The sequence below is a fragment of the Rhinoraja longicauda genome, chromosome 39 (genome assembly GCF_053455715.1).
Source record: "Rhinoraja longicauda isolate Sanriku21f chromosome 39, sRhiLon1.1, whole genome shotgun sequence".
NCBI lineage: Eukaryota > Metazoa > Chordata > Chondrichthyes > Rajiformes > Arhynchobatidae > Rhinoraja > Rhinoraja longicauda.
In genome coordinates, this window is record NC_135991.1 from 12994010 (window position 1) to 13013510 (window position 19501).

The window sequence follows — 19501 nt, forward strand, 5'->3', positions numbered from 1 at the left end:
GGCCTCCACTGCCTTCTGAGGCAGAGAATTCCACACCTTCACCACTCTCTGACTGAAAAAGTTCTTCCTCATCTCCGTTCAAAATGGCCTACCCCTTATTCTTAAACTGTGGCCCCTTGTTCTGGACTCCCCCAACATTGGGAACATGTTTCCTGCCTCTAATGTGTCCAATCCCCTAATTATCTTATATGTTTCAATAATATCCCCCCTCATCCTTCTAAATTCCAGTGTATACAAGCCCAATCGCTCCAGCCTTTCAACATACGACAGTCCCGCCATTCCGGGAATTAACCTAGTGAACCTACGCTGCACGCCCTCCATAGCAAGAATATCCTTCCTCAAATTTGGAGACCAAAACTGCACAGAGTACTCCAGGAGCGGTCTCACCAGGGCCCGGTACAACTGTAGAAGGACCTCTTTGCTCCTATACTCAACTCCACTTGTTACGAAGGCCAACATTCCATTGGCTTTCTTCACTGCCTGCTGTACCTGCATGCTTCCTTTCATTTACCCACTTCTTCAGATTGATGGGAGGGGAGGGCGCGGGACAGCGAGGGAATGTAGCCTGGGACAGTAAGACTGGTGGGAAAACTGGGAAGGGGAGGGGATGGAGAAAGAGGGAAAGCAATGCCTTCTTGAAGTTAGAGAAGTCAATGTTAATACCACTGTGGTGTAAGCTATCCAAGCGAAAGGTGCTGTTCCTCCAATTTGTGCTGGGCCTCACTCTGACAATGTAGGAAGCCCAGGAAAGAAAGGTCAGTTTGGGAATGGGAGAGGGAGTTAAATTGCTGAGATACCGGGAGAACAGGACTGCTTTGGCAAACTGAGCGGAGGTGTTCTGCGAAACGATCGCCGAGCCTGAGTTTGGTCTCGCCGATATACCAGAGTCAACATCTGCAACAGTGGATACAATAGATGTGTTAGGTTCTGAGTCACACAGGAACTGGACTCAAACGCACGACTCACACACAAGGGTCAATTTGGAGAAAAAAAGGCCTTCTTTAATTTCCAAATTAAAGAACACTGCGATACAAACCAAAACCCTAAACTAACTTAGCTACAAAAACATTAGTTACAAAAATACTTACTAGGATACTCACTAACTATACTACGCTTGACAAGAACTTGGAAACAATGCGGGTAAGTCGAGAATCAATGACCGAGAGCACATGAATCACAAGACGAACTGGCACAGGACAAAGGGAGCCGTGGACTATATATACATGAGGTAAGGGCACACAGGTGGAAACAATCAAGGCGGGGCTGACAATTACAATGGCAGGAAGTCAAGGGACCTGAAATGAGATAAGAGGTAAGTTTCACCTTAAAACAGGAAGTGAGCACGAGACTTGACATGAGTGATTTTAACTTGACGAACCGCACTAAGGACAAGACGTGGACATGACGTGACATGGGAATCTAAACACAGAACATGACACAAGACTAACAGATATGACGGGACATTACAGTACCCCCCCCCCTTTAGGACCGACTCCTGACGGTCCAGGCTGGTCAGGATGAGTCTTGTCAAAGTCCTTGATCAAAGTCTTGCCCAAAATGAAGCTGGCAGGAATCCAGCACCTCTCCTCAGGACCGTAGCCTTCCCAGTCGATCAGAAACTGGCGACCGCGACCTCCCTTGCGGACTGCAAGAAGTGCCTTAACTGTGTAGACCGGACCACCGTCGACGAGCCGGGGGGGGTGGAGGGGGCTTGGAGGCGGCACAAGTGCACTTTCCTTGACCGGTTTTATTTTGCTGACGTGGAATGTAGGGTAAACCCTAATGACCTGCGGAGTTGGAGACGGACCGAAACAGGGATAATGACTTTCGAAATGGGAAATGAACCCACGAACCTTAGAGCCAGCTTTCTGGCGTGGACGTGAAGTGGCAAGTCCTTTGTAGACAGCCATACCTTCTGGCCTGGGCGATAATGCGGAGCGGATCTGCGGTGGCGGGCGGCTGCCGCTTTCATCCGGGACTGACCCCGGAGTAGAACCCTCCGAGCTCCGTCCCAGATTCGGCAACAGCGTCGGATCATGGCGTGGGCAGAAGGCACCGTCACCTCATCCACATAAGCCGAGAACAAGGGGGGCTGATAGCCGTAGGCACACTGGAAGGGTGTGAGTCCCGTGGCAGCCGTAGGAAGCGTGTTGCGTGCGTACTCGACCCAGATGAGATGGTCGCTCCAGGTGGTCTGGTTCTGCGCGACCAGACATCGCAAGCAGGTCTCGAGCTCCTGGTTCATCCGCTCAGTCTGGCCATTGGATTGCGGATGGTAACCAGAAGACAGGCTGACGGTGGCAAAACTCACTCCAAAGCTTGGACACAAACTGAGGGCCTCGGTCCGAGACAATGTCTGTAGGGAAACCATGGATACGGAAAACGTGAGACATCATTACCTCTGCCGTCTCTTTGGCAGACGGGAGCTTGGCCACAGCGATAAAAAGTGCCATCTTTGAAAATCGGTCTACCACCGTCAGGACAGTTGTGTTACCTTTGGGGGCCGGCAACCCAGTAACAAAGTCAAAAGAGATGTGGGACCAGAGCCTCTGAGGGACTGAATGTGGGTGCAGCAGGCCCGCTTGGGCTTGTCTGGAGGGCTTTACGGATGTATTCCAGCTTCTTGTGATCTGTCCATACCAGAAAAGGCTGCTCGGCCCCCTCCAGCCAGTGCCTCCACTCCCCCAATGCGGCTCTGACCGCCAGCAGTTCTTTGTTTCCGACATCGTAATTCTTTTCTGCTGGGGTCAACTTACGTGACAGGTAGGCGCAGGGATGAATCCGGTTGTCATTCTCCGCTCTCTGGGAAAGTACCGCCCCAATCCCCTCGTTGGAGGCATCCACCTCCACAATGAACTGTCTCTGGGGATCTGGGATGGTCAGAACAGGAACGTTGGTGAACAATGTTTTGAGGCGCTGGAAGGCGGCTTCGGCCTGAGGATTCCACTGGAACTGGGTCTTGGAAGACGTGAGAGAGTGCAGAGGAGCAGCAACAGCACTGAAGTCTCTAATAAAACGTCTGTAAAAGTTTGCAAATCCGAGAAACTGTTGCACCTTCTTTCTGTTAGTGGGGGTGGGCCAATTGGCCACCGCACTGACCTTATCAGGGTCCATCTGGATGTGGTCGGCCGATCTCATGTAGCCCAGAAAGGACATTGTGTCTGCGTGGAAGTCGCACTTCTCGGCCTTCACATACAGACGGTTAGCTAGGAGTTTCTGCAAAACACACTTGACATGACGCTCATGAGACTGTATGTCTGGAGAGAAGATAAGAATGTCATCAAGGTAGACAAAAACACACTCATTGAGAAATTCCCTGAGGACCTTGTTCATAAAAGCTTGGAAGACTGCGGGGGCATTGGTTAACCCGAACGGCATCACCAAATACTCGTAGTGCCCGTTAGGGGTGTTAAACCCAGTTTTCCACTCATCCCCCTCTCTGATTCTCACTAGGTGGTATGCATTCCTTAAGTCTAGTTTAGTGAATACTTTGGCTTTGTGCAACAGTTGAAAAGCAGAAGACATCAAAGGAAGTGGGTAACGATTCTTAGGGGGCTGTAAACTATGCAGGGACGAAGTGACCCATCTTTCTTGCCCACAAAGAAAAACCCCGCGTCTGCTGCCGAGGAGGACGGGCGAATAATGCCCGTCCTCAGGGACGACTCAATGTACTCATCCATCGCCTTACTCTCGGGGCCGGATATGGAGTACAGTCGCCCCTTGGGAATAGGGGCCCCCGGCAGAAGGTTGATAGCACAGTCGAAAGGTCGATGAGGAGGTAGGGTGGTGGCCCTGGACTTGTTGAACACCTCCTTCAGTTCATGGTAACAGGGTGGAACCTTCGACAGATCGGGATAGTCATCATCATCATTAGAAATCTTTATTTCTTCAGATTTAAGAACATTTATTCCCAAAACCGCCCGATCTTCCCGTAACTCACCCCTTTGTTCACTGGTTCAACAAGACATGATTGTGTGCACTCAACCCCCCATCGTCTGATCTTACCAGATCGCCAATCAATCTGAGGATTGTGTTTCTGCAGCCAGGGGAAACCAAAGACCAAGGGATGTTGAGCTGAGTCAAACAAGTGAAAAGACATTATCTCCACATGGTTAGCATTGAACATGACTTTGACAGGTTCTGTACGATGAGTTATCTCAAACAACTGACGTCCATCTAAAGCGCTCGCCACAATAGGTTGCAACAAGGGCACAGATTTAACCTTACACGATCGAGCTAGAGTCCAGTCCATGAGACTCTCGTCGGCTCCGGAGTCGATCAAAACCCCCCGAGTCACAATTTGCTGATTCAGAGTGAGGGTTACCTGTGTCAGAGGTCGAGGAGGTAAGTCCGAAACGGGGAAATGACTCACCAGTGTCCTCCTTTTCACTGTTGAGCCACCCCTTTTACCGAGCAGTCGGCCAGACGGTGTCCTTGTTGACCGCAGTAAAAGCAGGCTCCGTCCTTCAGGCGGTGCTGTCGCGGCTCCGGAGTCAGCCTGGTTCGTCCTAGCTGCATGGGTTCCTCCGACGGCTGAGAGGGCGCTGTTTTCTCCGGCAGGCGATGGACAAGGAACGATGACTTCTTCGGTGTGAAGGACCCGGAGGAGCGCCCCTGGTGATTGGGAGGACGATCAGCAGCCTGGTGTCTTTCCTTTTCCTTTATCCTGTTATCGACACGAGTAGCCCTGGTAATTAATGTCTCTAGATCACTGGGTAACTCAAAAGGTGAAAGTCTGTCCTTTATAGCCTCCGACAACCCATTCATGAATGCATCCGCTTGTGCAGGCATATTCCACCCACTGTCTGCTGCAAGGGTTCGGAAGTCAATGGCATAGTCTATCACTGGGCGAGTGTTCTGGTTTATGTGCAGTAAGACTCGGGAAGCTTCCCTAGCAGAGGAAGTGTGATCAAAAATACTGCTAAATGTTCTTTGGAACAGGTCTAGATCCTAGCAGACTGTGGAGCCCCGAGACCACTCCGCAGTGGCCCATGCTGCGGCTCGTCCCGTCAAATGGGACACAATAAATGTTACCCTGGCCTGGTCTGAGGGGAAGTGTGCAGGGTTATGCTTGAAGTGGAGATCACATTGTACAAGGAATGATCGACAATTCTCAGTCTCCAGAGAACTTATCTGGTGAAGCCAGGCGTAGAATCAGCGTGGGGTTCGCAGGCGTGGCCGGAACAGCAAGCGAATGGCCGGCTGGAGGTTCAACGTGAGCCAGTGGAGAAGCTGCCGAGGTTGGGTCGAGACGGGCCAGAACCCGATGGAGTTGTCCAGCGAGGTGGTTAATCTGGGTCGTCACTGATGACTGAAACTCGCCTTGTCGATCGTTCAGCTCGCGCACCCCGTGACTGACTGAGTGCAGCTGCTCCTCCTGGTGCTGGATCTTAGTGCCCTGGATGGCAACGGCTGATTTCCAAATCTTAGAATCGGCTGAGTCAATATTATGGCCAGTTCGTTCTGTTAGGTTCTGAGGCACACAGGAACTGGACTCAAACGCACGACTCACACACAAGAGTCAATTTGGAGAAAAAAAAGGCGTTCTTTAATTTCCAAATTAAAGAACACTGCGATACAAACCAAAACCCTAAACTTACTTAGCTACAAAAACATTAGTTACAAAAATACTTACTAGGATACTCACTAACTATACTACGCTTGACAAGAACTTGGAAACAATGCGGGTAAGTCGAGAATCAATGACCGAGAGCACATGAATCACAAGACGAACTGGCACAGGACAAAGGGAGCCGTGGACTATATATACATGAGGTAAGGGCACACAGGTGGAAACAATCAAGGCGGGGCTGACAATTACAATGGCAGGAAGTCAAGGGACCTAAAATGAGATAAGAGGTAAGTTTCACCTTAAAACAGGAAGTGAGCACGAGACTTGACATTCGTGATTTTAACTTGACGAACCGCACTAAGGACAAGACGTGGACATGACGGCACGGTACGGTAGCGCAGCGGTAGAGTTGCTGCTTTACAGCGAATGCAGCGCCGGAGACTCAGGTTCGATCCTGACTACGGGTGCTGCACTGTAAGGAGTTTGTACGTTCTCCCCGTGACCTGCGTGGGTTTTCTCCGAGATCTTCGGTTTCCTCCCACACTCCAAAGACGTACAGGTATGTAGGTTAATTGGCTGGGTAAATGTAAAAATTGTCCCTAGTGGGTGTAGGATAGTGTTAATGTACGGGGATCGCTGGGCGGCACGGACTTGGAGGGCCGAAAAGGCCTGTTTCCGGCTGTATAGATATGATATGATATGATGATGACGTGACATGGGAATTTAAACAAAGAACATGACACAACACTAACAGATATGACGGGTCATTACAAGATGAAGTTGGAGGAGGTGCAGGTGAACCTCTGCCTCACCTGGAAAGACTGTTTGGGTCCTTGGATGGAGTCAATGCGAGAGGCAAAGGGACAGGTGTTGTATCTCCTGTGGTTGCTGGAGGGGATGGCTTGGGATGGATGAGAGGAGTTGATCAGGGACTTGCGGAGGGAACCGTCTCTGCGGAAAACTGTTGGGGGATTATGTGCTGTATGCGATGGCTAACTGTTGCACAACACTTTAACCCTCCCTCCCCACCCCCATGTCATTCTCCTTCCCAGTTCTACTATCTGCCTTACTGTCTCCGACTACACTTTATCTCTGTACCGCCCACTCCCCTGACATCATTCTAAAGAAGGATCTTGACTCGAAACGTCACCTATCCCATTTCTCCAGAGATGCTGCCTGTACCGCTGAATTACTCCAGCCTTTTGTCTATCTTCGATTTCAACCAGCGTCTGCAGTACTTTCCTGCACACTCTGTAGGGTAGCCATAATGGAGTGACTGACCTCGGCGTGGTACTGAAGGAGAAACCCAATGTGGTGTAGTACTGATGGTGTGATAACCGGTGACGTAGTCCTGATGGAGAGACACACTGTGGGGTTGTACTGATGGGGTGACAAACAGTGGGGCAGCGCTGATGGAGTGAAACACTACGGTCGTACTTTTGGACTGACACATGGGGTGGGGTAGTACTGATGGAGTGACACATTGTGGGGTGGTACTCATGCAGTTTCACGATGTGGAGTAGTCTTGATGAAGTGATCAAATGAATGGTAGCACGAATGGTAGCGGTACGATAGGCGGACATCCCTTCGTCTGGCGGCCGCCAGGGCTGAGTAATCGATGCCATCGGCCACTTGCAGGACGGCTTGGACCGCAGGTCGAGACAAGGCGTTGGCCACTCTGTTGTCTTTGCCCCCGATGAAACGGATGGAGGTAGTGTACTCCGAGACGAAAGCCAACTGCCGCTGCTGGCGAGGCGACCACGGGTCGGACATCTTGGCGAACGAAAAGGTGAGGGGCTTGTGGTCAGTGTACGTGGTGAAGGTACGCCCCTCGAGGAAATAGCGGAAGTGGCAGACTGCAAGGTAAAGGGCAAGGAGCTTGCGGTCAAAGGCACTGTAGTTCCGATGTGCGCCGCTGAGGTGCCGGCTGAAGAAGGCGAGAGGCTTCCAACACCCATCAATCCGCTGTTCGAGCACCGCCCCAACCGCCACATCCGAAGCGTCGATCGTCAGGCTGGTTGGTGCATCCGCCCGTGGGTGCACGAGCATCGTGGCCGCAGCCAGGGCTTCCTTGGCGTGTTGGAATGCCGCCACCGCATCGTCAGTCCATTCGACCTCCTTGCGCTTGCCCGCCATGAAGTGGAACAGCGAGCGCATGATCCGGGCCGCAGACGGCACAAATCGGTGGTAAACGGCCACCATCCCAACGAACTCCTGGAGGCCCCTCACGGTGGTCCGGTGTGGAAACTGGTGCACCGTGTCCACCTTGTCCGAGAGCGGCAGCGCCCCGTGCGGGGTCACGTGGTGGCCCAGGAAATCAATGGACGACACCCCGAAACGGCATTTGGCGATGTTGATGGCCAGCCCATGATCGCTAAGACGCTGGCATAGCTGGCGGAGATGGGCAGCATGTTCCTGTCTCGAGCGGCTCGCCACCAAACTGTCATCGAGGTCCACGAACACAAAGTCCAGGCCACGGCACATACAGTCCATAAGCCGCTGAAAAGCTTGCGCAGCGTTCTTGAGTCCAAACGGCATACGGAGGAATTCGAAAAGGCCAAATGGCGTCACGATGGCCGTCTTGGGGACGTCGTCGGTGTGGCCGGGAATCTGATTATAGCCACGCACCAGATCGACCTTGGAAAACACCGTGGCCCCAGCCAGGTGAGCATTAAAGTCCTGAATGTGGGGGACCGGTTACCTGTCAGCGATGGTAGCATCGTTAGGCCGACGGTAGTCCCCGCAAGGACGCCAACCACCGTCTGTCTTGTGGACCATATGGAGCGGGGACGCCCACGGGCTGTCTGAGCGGCGCACAATACCCAGCGACTCCATAAGGCGGAACTCCTCCCGAGCGAGACGGAGCTTGTCCGGTTGAAGACGCCGCGCCCGGGCGTACAAGGGCGGGCCAGTAGTGGTAATTTGGTGCACCACCCCATGCTTCCGGGCGGCGGAGTGGAATTGGGGGGGCCAGGATATCGGGGAACTCAGCCAGAACTCGCGAGAACGTAGCGTCCACGGACGACAGGGGCCCATCTGACAGCACGACCGGGTCGCCCAAGCGGAGGAAAACAGGCTACAATGTGACGGAGTGCACCAAACGCTGCCGCTTAACGTCCACGAGCAGGGAATGTGCCCGTAGGAAGTCCGCAGCCAGCAAAGGCACATCCGCAATGACGAATAGCCACGAGAAGCGGCCCTCTCCGAAGTTAAGGGAGATCGTGCGCACCCCATACGAGCGGATTGTAGTCCCGTTTGCTGCAGCGAGGAGGGGCCCACTTTACCACTGCGGAGGTCAGCATTGGAAGGGGGAAGGACGCTCACCTCAGCCCCTGTGTCCACAAGGAAACGAGCCCCAGTGCGGCGATTCCACGCAAAACACGCGATGAAATATAAAAAAATATTAAAAAATAAAAAATATGAATCTGGCCGGCCGCCGAAGCAATCACTGACGGCGTTTCCCGGGAACGAACAGGGCTGCCGGCATTGACAGGCAGAAGGGCCCCACCGACGGTGAAAGTAGCACCAGTCCCCTCTGCTGGCGTCTGTGAAAACTGGCGGCTGTGCGGGCCGATACGACCACCAGCGACCTCCGGTGGCGTGCGGAGGAACTGCCGACAGGCTGCGCGGGAAAGACGTGCTGCCGGCCGGGTGTCCTGCTGCAGCCGGGTCCCGTCGCGAAGGACGTCGAGGAGCGGTGGAGATGCGGGCGATCGAGGCCCCTACCTGCGGATCGTCGTCGGCCGTCGGAGGGACTTCCAGCGCGTCGAGGGCCAGCTGACAGGCCATCCAAAGATCGTTGGCGCGCTCGCCCACCGCTTGCATGTCGGTGAACGGGTGTGGATGAACTGTTGGCGAAGATCGGACGGCAGCTGCAGCAGGTAAGATTGTTGAAATAAAAAGCAGGGCTCGTGGTCGCCCAGCAGCGCTAACATGTCGCCCAGTAGTACCGACGGGCGGCCGTCTCCCAGGCACGGCATCCGGAGGATCTGGGTCGCCCGCTCGGCCTCGCTGAGGCTGAACTGCCGCAGAAGAAAGGCGTTGAGGGCCTCCTACTTATCATAAGCCGGGGGGGGGGGGGGGAAAGGTCGGACCCGTCGCGAGGTGGCCTGGTCGAGGGCGCCGATAACATAAAAGTACTTTGTGGCGTCGGCAGTTACGCCCCGCAGGGCAAACTGCGCCTCGGCCTGGTCAAACCAGAAGTCAGGGCCGTAGTTCCCCAGGGGAGGCAGCTTCAAGGCCACGGCGCGGAGAGCGGTGCGGTCGGCAGGTTCCACGGGGTGGGGTCCGGCAGGGTCCAGAGGCGGCTGACCGGCAGGGCCGGGTAGTGCGGGTTGAGGAGCGTTCGGGTCCATCGCGACTTGCGAGGAAATGTCGAGGGTCACCAGTGTAGTGGGTCTGGACGCAGCAGGAATAAGGCCAGACGCCAGGTAAGAAGTAACAATAACTTTAATACAGTATCTGAACATTCACTCACTCAGTCACCCGCACGAGTCAAACAATAACCCCTTCCAGCAAACCCCGTAGCCCCAGACCAGTCTGTCCCCAGGGGAATGACCCAGGGAGTGGCCTAATCCCCCTTGTCCACTCAGTGCCGAGGGGAATGACCAAGGGAATGGCGTAGCCCCCGGGCACCGCCACAATATGCTGTTCCTACAATTTAACCCCACTCTGACGATGAAGAAGACCGAGGACAGAAATGTCTGTGTAGGAATTAGTGATGAAGTTGATGAAGTCTATGAGTTCTGCAAGGGTTCACCGATGCAGTCATCAATGTACCGGAGATTCGGGTTTGGGGCCATTGTACGTCGGGAACAGAGATTGTTTAAATACGTCACAAAGAGGTAGGCAGATGTGAGGCCCATGTGGGTGCCCATGTGGGTGCCCATAATGCACACTGGGCGATCGATTCGCGGAACACTTTCCTCAGCTTACAATGCCCTGTTTCCTTTATCATCGTGACTTTTGTGTATATCTTTCATTCATTGTTCTTTCTCTCTCCACATCACCGTCTATATCTCCCGTTTCCCTTATCTGTATTCAGTCTGAAGAAGGGTATCGACCCGAAACATCACCCATTCCTTCTCTCCAGAGATGCTGCCCGGCTCGCTGAGGTACTCCAGCTGTTTGTAACCATCCATGGGTATCAATGAACGTAAAATAATTGTCCATAATATCGCTTAGTTTCTGAAATGCCACCACATACTGGATCCAGGGTTGCCGCAATGGCTCCGGGTCCCCTACACCACCCCACACAACTCAGCTTTCTGCGGGGACGGGGCTGGCCAGTCTGTCTTCAAAACGAAGGATTAGAAATAGCAAGCGAAAGTGTGTGTGTGTGTGTGTGTGTGTGTGTGTGTGTGTGTGTGTGTGTGTGTGTGTGTGTGTGTGTGTGTGTGTGTGTGTGTGTGTGTGTGTGTGTGTGTGTGTGTGTGTGTGTGTGTGTGTGTGTGTGTGTGTGTGTGTGTGTGTGTGTGTGTGTGTGTGTGTGTGTGTGTGTGTGTGTGTGTGTGTGTGTGTGTGTGTGTGTGTGTGTGTGTGTGTGTGTGTGTGTGTGTGTTTTTGTGCGTGTGTGTGTGTCTGTTTGTGTGTGTACGTGTGCGTGTGTATGTGTGTGTGTGTGCGTGTGTGTGTACGTGTGCGTGCGTGTGTGTGTGTGCGTGTGTGTGTACGTGTGCGTGTGTGTTTGTGTGTGTGTACGTGTGCGTGCGCGTGTGTGTGTATGTCTGTATGTGTGCGTGCACTCGCGTGCATATGTGATCGTGTGTATCTGTCTCTGTCTGTGTGAGTTTATGTCCGAGTGTGTTTGTGTGTGTGTGCGGGCGCGTGTGAGCGTGCGTTTGCCAGCGTGTACGCGTAGATGTGTGCAAGTGTATGCGCTAAAGTGTGTTTATGTGTGCGTGTGTGTGTCTGTTGGTGTGTCTGTGCTTGTGTTTCTCCGCCTGTCTACGGATACGTGCATGCGTCAGAGTATTCTATCTGAGTGTGAAGGAGCCTTAATGTGTCTGAACATGACATGATTGCACTAAGTGTTATATATTTACACTGCGCTGTTTGTCTGAATCTGTGGTCAGTATACGCTGAGAATAATTTGCTTTTCTGCGCCTTCATATTCAGCTAAGCATCGGACGCATGCGAGTTTGATTGTTTGAATGCAGTGAGCGGTCGAAAAGTTGGTGAGCTTCTGAAACGCGACCTAAACTGAGAGTTCCGTTCCGATTCCGTGACGACGTGAGGTTCCGCGGGTGACCAGGATTCATTTGAACCTGCCGATTGGTGAATTGTCCATTGCCTTTTCTCCCACTGTTTAATTAAGCGGTAGAATCTGGGAAGGTTTATATGAAAGTGGGGAGAATAACAACAAGTTGATGTCGGATGTGTGGATATGGCGTTTGACAGTCGGAGGGAATCCAGGCTGAGACATTATTCCTGACCTAAAACCCTGAACTCCACTCCTGCTGCCTTACTCACGTGCGGCATTCAAAATTGAAGTAATTGCTTCCAGCTTCACATTCATGTCTCGTTTCTTGCACTCGCTCCTACGAGGAATGCGAGTGCAAAACGCTGCAGCAGATGAGATGGACGGGGAAGTTAAGGATAGTGATCTCTATCTTTGCTGAATGCCCCGATTGGAGCGTTGCTGAGAAAAGACTCGGGCTAGACTATGCTGGGAATTTGTGCAGAAGCAAACCATACATTTTCATTTGATGCGAGTGAAATATACATCACCGATATCATGATGGGCACCATGTTATATGAAATATGTTGTCAACCGGGAACGGGTTTGGTTTACGGAAAAGTTTCACGAAGATGTTTCCAGGACTAGAGGGTGTGAGGTATAGAGAGAGGTTGAGCAGGCTAGGACTCTATTCCTTGGAGTGCAGGAGGAAGAGGGGTGATCACATAGAGGTGTATAAAATCATGAGTGGAACAATTTGGGTAGGACCAGAGTAGGTGACTCGATGTCCATGGGACATAGTTTTAAGGAGAAGGGGAAACGATTTCATATGAATCTGAGGGGTAACCTTTTCACACAAAGTGTGGTGGGTGTATGGTACAAGCTTCCAGAGGAAGTTGTTGAGGCATGGACTATCCCAACATTTCATAAACAGTTGGACAGGTACATGGAGTTTAGGTTTAATGGGATATTGGCCAATCGCGTGCGGATGGGACTAGTGTAGCCGTAACATGTTGGTCGTTGGGGGAAGGTTGGGTCGAACGCCCTGTTTCCGTGCTCTACTCCTCGATGAATCTATGACTCCATGATACGTGTCCTTTGGTCGACCGGCTCCACGCCGGCCATCGGTCACCCAGTCGTAAGAGTTTTGTGTTATCCTACTTTCCCATCTACACCCGGTACGCTAGGGGCAATTTACAGAGTTTAATTGACCAATAAATCCGAATGTCTACGGAATGTTGGGGAAACCGGAGCATTCGTACGAAACGAGCACAGCCAATATGAGAACGTGCAAATGCTATACACAGAATCATCCGGGACCGGGATGGAATGCATGTTTCCGGCTCGGAGAGGCAGCAGTTCCTCCGGCTGCGGCACTGTGTCGCCATACTCATCTCTGACTGCACGTGATTCTTAATCCTGTATTCTTTACATATCCATATACTAATCTAAAAGTCCCTTCCATGCAACTATCATTCATGGAGGTTCTGACGTAATTTTGCAGCTGAGTTGTGCTGGGAATATTTGCTGCAGCAATATGTGGGGAAATATATTCTTTATCAACCGCATTTAAGGAGGAAAGGGGTAGAATTTATTCGTTTTCCATCACAGTGAGGAGTGCGAGGTCACCGAAATCAAGATGGATGCAGCCTGCGCTGGTGGGGTTTCGGAGGGATTGCCGTGTTTGTGGTAGTCCCGGTGTTGCGGGGATGTTGTGCCACGGGAGCGTCCTGAAGTCTGGTGCGAGTGCGGACGGCTTTCTGACTCGGCGGACAGGGACTGCAGAGAGACCGACAAGCGACCGGTGCAACTCTGGCCACACCACGCTGGAACGTGTTTGTGGCACGGACATTGGACTGATGACTGTGGGTCTCCGCTTACGCTGTGTGCCCTGGGGATTCTCTAAACAGCTGTGGCGGCTGTTTATCTTTATTCTTTGTAATTTTGTATCTTATTGCTTTATTTGGTATGGCTGTACGGTAAGATCAAATTTCGCTGCACCTCATGGTACACGTGACAATAAAACACTATTAAACTATTGAACTATTTTACTACAGCTACAGAGGTGGGCGAATATTCACCAAGATACGAAGAGAAGCTTGTTGCATGAGCTTCATTCTCTGTGTTAAGTAACAACATAATAAGTACCAGGACAGATGAATCAATCGAATTCATTACTTCAGTATCACTGTCCTGCACTAAGCCACCTGATTCCCTGACTCTCAAGGACAGATTATACCCAACGTCTGAGTCTCAGCAGCTTTGTCGACGAATATCTACCACTGTGTCCCTGCAACTGAGGGAATTCTCCTGGCCATCTGAACCCTGATTTCCGGGATGTGTTCCCTTGATGTAGACCGCAGAGTCAGGAGGTTCCACAGACAACAACAGGTCGATGGACCGCGTTGCTTCTGTATTAAACGTGCGTGTTGAGACAGTCCCCTGAAAGGTGCACTATTTTACACCGGTGCTGCCCAGACCTTGGTGGTGAATGATGGGACGATATAGAAGCAGTAATCTGGCTGAAATTCTGGATTTGAGTTTACAGTTTCTGCTCCACAGAGTCGGATAATACTGAAGTACATTGTACCCACCGTGTCCGCGCCTGCCACGAAACCACGTTCAATGCGGATTTAGGTTCAAACATTTGACATGAAGCCTTTCCGTGCACCCCTCACGATCTAATAAAACCCTCGACATATCCACCAGCCACCTCGTCTATCAATGCCAAGAACAGCAGCGTCATATCACTTGCACTTTCAACCCTAAGCGCTGGTCAACAGTATCAAATTGCCAATGTGACATTGTGACCTGTATTATTGGGAATTAGTTCACAGCCTACGAGGTAAAGCTCACTGCACCCAGATTGTTCAATGCACGTCCAATGAAGCTTGTTAATCACCCGTTTTTCTTTGTTTTTTTTTATTGGAGAACTGCTGACAGAACACACCATATCCCGTTCAGTTTGAGAGGAAAGAATTTATGCTTGCGAAAACAAATGGCTTAACATCTATTTCCCAGGACCACGCAGATCTCCCGTCAAACAAGGTTTTTAATTGAGTTGTGTGCATGCATGATTACGATTTAGCCCGTGACCATCAGCTCGCACAGTATCTAACCTAGCCTTAATCTGCCGACTTGTTCACTAAAACAAACTGTAGAAATCTTCAGGATATTTTAGATTTTGCACTGAGATAGGTCAGATATACATGGAAATAATGCTGGCATAGATGAAGCGGGAGATACATTGCTGCTGTGATTTATTGCTTAGAGTTTCTACATTGGCTTCCTACCTTGACACGTTTAAACATTATTATCGGCAGATATTTCAACCCGCTCTTCAGTTCCTTTCTGAATTTAGACTGAGTTACGGCGTAAATACACGTGTTTGTGCAGCAACTCAAAAGCAGTAACATGTAGCTGGTTTCGTCCGCGATGAAGAACGGGTCACTGTAACCGGTAATATAAAACCGCTTTGTTATCTGTGAGCAGAGGAACAATATAAAATATGTCATCCAAAGCACAATGAAGTTGCCCGAAATTGCAAATAGCAAGATGATTGACTTCCATCTGCTTTCCATCTCGGCATCATTCTGATTCGCACCATTCTTGCTGCCTCTCAGATTCTTGCGGACTCGACTGGCCATTAAAATGTGCCCGACTGTCAGAGTATTGAGCAGTGTTATCAGGAACATTGGGAGCAGAGGGCTGAAACATCGGTGAATCCTGGTGAATGATATCCACGTGGGTTCAATGAAGCATTCTTGTTTTACACGGCAGCCCCATGCTACATTATGCAGAGTCACACCAGGTTCAAATGCAAAGTACCAGGGGATGTTTTTGAAGCAGAACAGCGTACACACAGTTGCTATCACCCTAGCTGCAGTTTTCTCGGTGCAAAATCTGGATCTCAGCTTGTGGCAACAAATCATTAAATATCGATCAAATGTGAACGAAAGTGTTAACCACACGGAAATATCTGTGACTGCGTGGTTAAGGGCCCGGTGGAAGGAGCACACTTGAGTAATGAAGAGAAAAGTTGTGGGGAAATATAGATGATTGACACGATAAAGTAAAACGTCAAATACAGCAACCAACAGATCCCCGGAAGCCATGGCCACAAGATAGCGTGATACACATTTGGAGAGACCGCACTTTCCCCGGGACAGGATCACAATCGATATCACATTAGCTATGTTACGGGAATAATCAGAAATCGACAATGTACAATCACAGTGTAGGTTACAGGTTGACCCACGCAACACGCGATTTCACATAAAGATTAGAGTTGAGCATAGACATTCATGACAGGGCGAGCGACCCAAAATATTGAAAATGTTGAGCGACGAGAAATAAACGCATTTCCACTGTTAGGACTGTCGCCAGTGTTAACGGACGAATGTAATCGCAACAGATGCGTGCAGGAAAATAATGATAAACTTACAGTAAATTTACACGGAACTTTTTAAAAATCAGTTCGGATAAACATGGTGTACGCGGCAGGTGCAGTATCAGACTACAAATCTGTGATTTGAAAATAAAGCGAGACGCCACGGCATTTACTTGTAACCAAATGCCATCTGATAAGACGGATTGGGTGTCTGAAAATTTAGCCTTGATTTTGTACGTCTTTAACTCAGCTACACTTCGTTTCATTAATACGAAATGTGCATTTCTAACCGTGAACGACGCATTAGATTAATTTCACGTATTTTCATCATTTTCTGTTTGACTGATACTTCCCGCAGTATATCAATAAAATCGATTATTATCACTTTATCTTTTCAATTCATCTTGTCCTATGACTCTCGGTAACATCTCGCCAGTTATAAATTGTTTCAATCTCTCATTTTCCCTATTGATGTTTACAGGCATATTATCAGAATATCGGAACCGCTATACACCCACCTGAGATTCTGACCAGTGTCACGCAGGGTCAGCGTTGCCGCAGGGATTCCTTCAGCCGTTTCCTCGGTGCAACGGAATCCCTGCGGCAGCGATGTCGCTCCTGTAACAGATGCTACATAAGGCAACTGCTTCCCATGCTCAAGGACAGACCAATGCGTGGAGAATGAAATATTGCGCGTCCCCGGGACGAGGTTTCTTCCTGCTAAGAGTAGATATCCACCCACCTAAGGGTAGATATCCACCCACCACAGGCATTGCAATGTTGATGAATAATATCCATCACCTCGGTGTGAAGCAGTGGAGACATTCTGGCCAACGGCACCGCAGCCGGGGTCATGGCTGCTGAGAAACCAGAGTGTATCTATTGTTACCGAACGGCTCACGATATATGTGTACACAGAGGCGGGGATTATTACACCTATAAATGACGAGACGTTACCGGGTGTCACCGGATAGGACGGGGGTTTGTCTGATGAATGGAAACAATAAAGTAAACACAAAATATTTCAGTCAAACAGAACACTAATGAAATACACTGGATCTTTTTTGAACAAACTGCAGCATTTGCAGTTGAAAATGTATATTTCAGGTGACCGAAACGAAGTATTATTGAGTTCAGCCCTTCAGAAACACGGCTACAGTCTTCATTCCCTGGATTTGAGGGCAGGGAAATCTAAACATCCCAAATCTGCGAAGAATGGAGTAGAAAAGAAAAAGGTTTAATCGACGATTCGTATCATAGATTGAATTACTTACCCAGAATTCCAAACACTGCTATAATCGGGTAGTAAATCATTTCTGCCTGGATTATAGAAGGCAGCAGAAAAAACGCATAATCGGTGAATACAATTTTCATCCTGGAAGGAAGTGAGAGAGAAGCTCAATGTTCGATGCTGGAATGCATCTGACAGCGCGTTACAGAGAAAGGCTTCATATCTGTTAGAGATAGCTTCCCCTGGGATCAGGAAGACGAAAACAAGAACATTAACATTACTTCATGGTATCTGAATATCGGAACAACAGTACTCACAGTTATGATTTCACCACTCGATATATATCAACCAATGGCGAGTTTTAATTTAAGTGGAAGCACCTAAACTTGAGCTGATATATTGACGTAATATCCCTCCAATGCCGATTAAAATTTCACAATTTGAATGCTATACTGTAACACGTTAAACATGTGCGGCCTCGCTTCTCTTATTCTGTGAAACGGTTCTTTTTTGCTGAAACTCAAACTGAATTCAACTAGCTGTAACAAACTTTCGCAGTTTCGTAAAGCACGCCGTGATATAACTGGATTCGACTCAATTGGAGTTTTTACTTGCAAGAGGTGATTGGTACAATAATGATACATGTAAAGCCGGGACAGTATTGCGAGTTCAGTAAATTAGAATATTGGGAGAGGATGGCAGCAAATGTTGTCATAGAGTCATAGAATCATAGATTCATACATTGTGAAAGCAGGGCCTTCGTCCAACTTGTCCACACCTACCAACATGTCTTACGTACGTCTTTTGCATGTATTTTGCAAAGACATGCGACTCCTATAGTTGATGGGACTCTGCGAGTGTCATGAATCACCCGGTGCGGATAAAGACGCTGGTGTGGCGGATCAGGCCACTCCTTGGGTCAGCCCCCTCGTTACGTGACGGACAGGCGAAAGGGGTTAAAAGCCAGGCCAAGGGAAGGCGTATCTTATCCCTAGGAGAACTACGCTGTGGGCAGGAGCTCACAGCCTAATAAAAGAATCTAACTAAACACTGCCTGGCGTCTTGCCTTTTCTCTGGCCTCCGCCAGGCCACTATATTGGTGACCTCGACGGACATCACACGTAGTGATGTCAAACGATAATGTGCAACCCGGTCCTGCAGCCCTCGTGCAACCCGGTCCTGCCGCCCTCGGTCCTGCCGACCTCGAGGCCGTCTCCCTCAAACTCCCGACCCTGTGGACCGAAGAGCCTGAGGTCTGGTTCCAGCAGGTAGAGGCACAGTTTGCTGTGCGAGGGGTAACCGTCGACTTGACGAAGTACTTTTATGTCGTCGGCGCCCTGGACCAGGCGACAGCAAGGCGAGTAAAGCCTTACCTTAATGACCCCCCCGCGGCTGACAATTATAAGGGCCTTAAAGAACTCCTTATCAGGAGGTTCGGCCTCAGCGACGCCGAGAGGGCAACTCGCGTTATGAGCCAGGGGGGGCTCGGGGACCGACGGCCATCGGCCCTTCTGGAGGACATGCTCGCCCTTATGGGCGACCACCCGCCCTGTTTCTTATTCAAGCAGGCCTACCTGCGGCAGCTCCCGGTCGACCTCCGTTCTCAGCTCGCTGAGGATCCCTTCACCGACACGCAGCGGCTGGGCGAGCGCGCTGATCAAATCTGGATGTCCCGTCGGGAGGACCTGGCAGCCCTAGCCGTCTTTTCCGCGGCGTCGGAAGGCCAACAGCAAGCTGGGACCGCCGTCGACCCCGTTTCAGGGCGACCCCCGCGGCGAAATCCGGCCGCCATCGGGCACCCCGGTGCCGGCACGCCCTTCTCGCACGGCCCGCCGACAATTCAGCCAGACGCCACCAGAGGTCGCTGGTGGTCGGCCCAAGCAGCACCACCTCCAATACCGCTGGAGACCACCGGAGGTCGCTGGTGGGCATCCCAGTCTGCACCACCACCGGACACCAGCAAAGGCTGGTGCTATTATCACCGTCGTTGGGGACCGAACGCCAAGCAATGTCGCCTACCCTGTGCCTTTCCGGGAAACGCAAGGGCCGGCCGTCAGTGATCCCTTCGGCGGCCGGCCAGATCCATCGTGTGTTCGCCCGGGATCGCCGCACCGGGGGTCGGTTCCTCGT

The 19501-nt window shown here is 50.8% G+C and overlaps 1 protein-coding gene across 1 annotated transcript in view; it reads right to left on the reverse strand.

Annotated features, from left to right (window-relative positions):
* Positions 1–17514, reverse strand: part of LOC144611066 (uncharacterized) — a 39405-nt gene extending 21891 nt beyond the window's left edge. Inside the window, exons 1-7 of the mRNA XM_078430150.1 lie at positions 17415–17514; positions 15044–15942; positions 13360–13529; positions 12044–12111; positions 10249–10317; positions 9085–9594; positions 7311–7428 (exon numbers count right to left, since the gene is read on the reverse strand). Of these exons, the coding sequence (XP_078286276.1) occupies positions 7311–7428; positions 9085–9594; positions 10249–10317; positions 12044–12111; positions 13360–13529; positions 15044–15942; positions 17415–17514 (1934 nt within the window). The remainder of the gene's footprint in view (positions 1–7310; positions 7429–9084; positions 9595–10248; positions 10318–12043; positions 12112–13359; positions 13530–15043; positions 15943–17414) is intronic.
* Positions 17515–19501: the final 1987 nt, after the last annotated feature.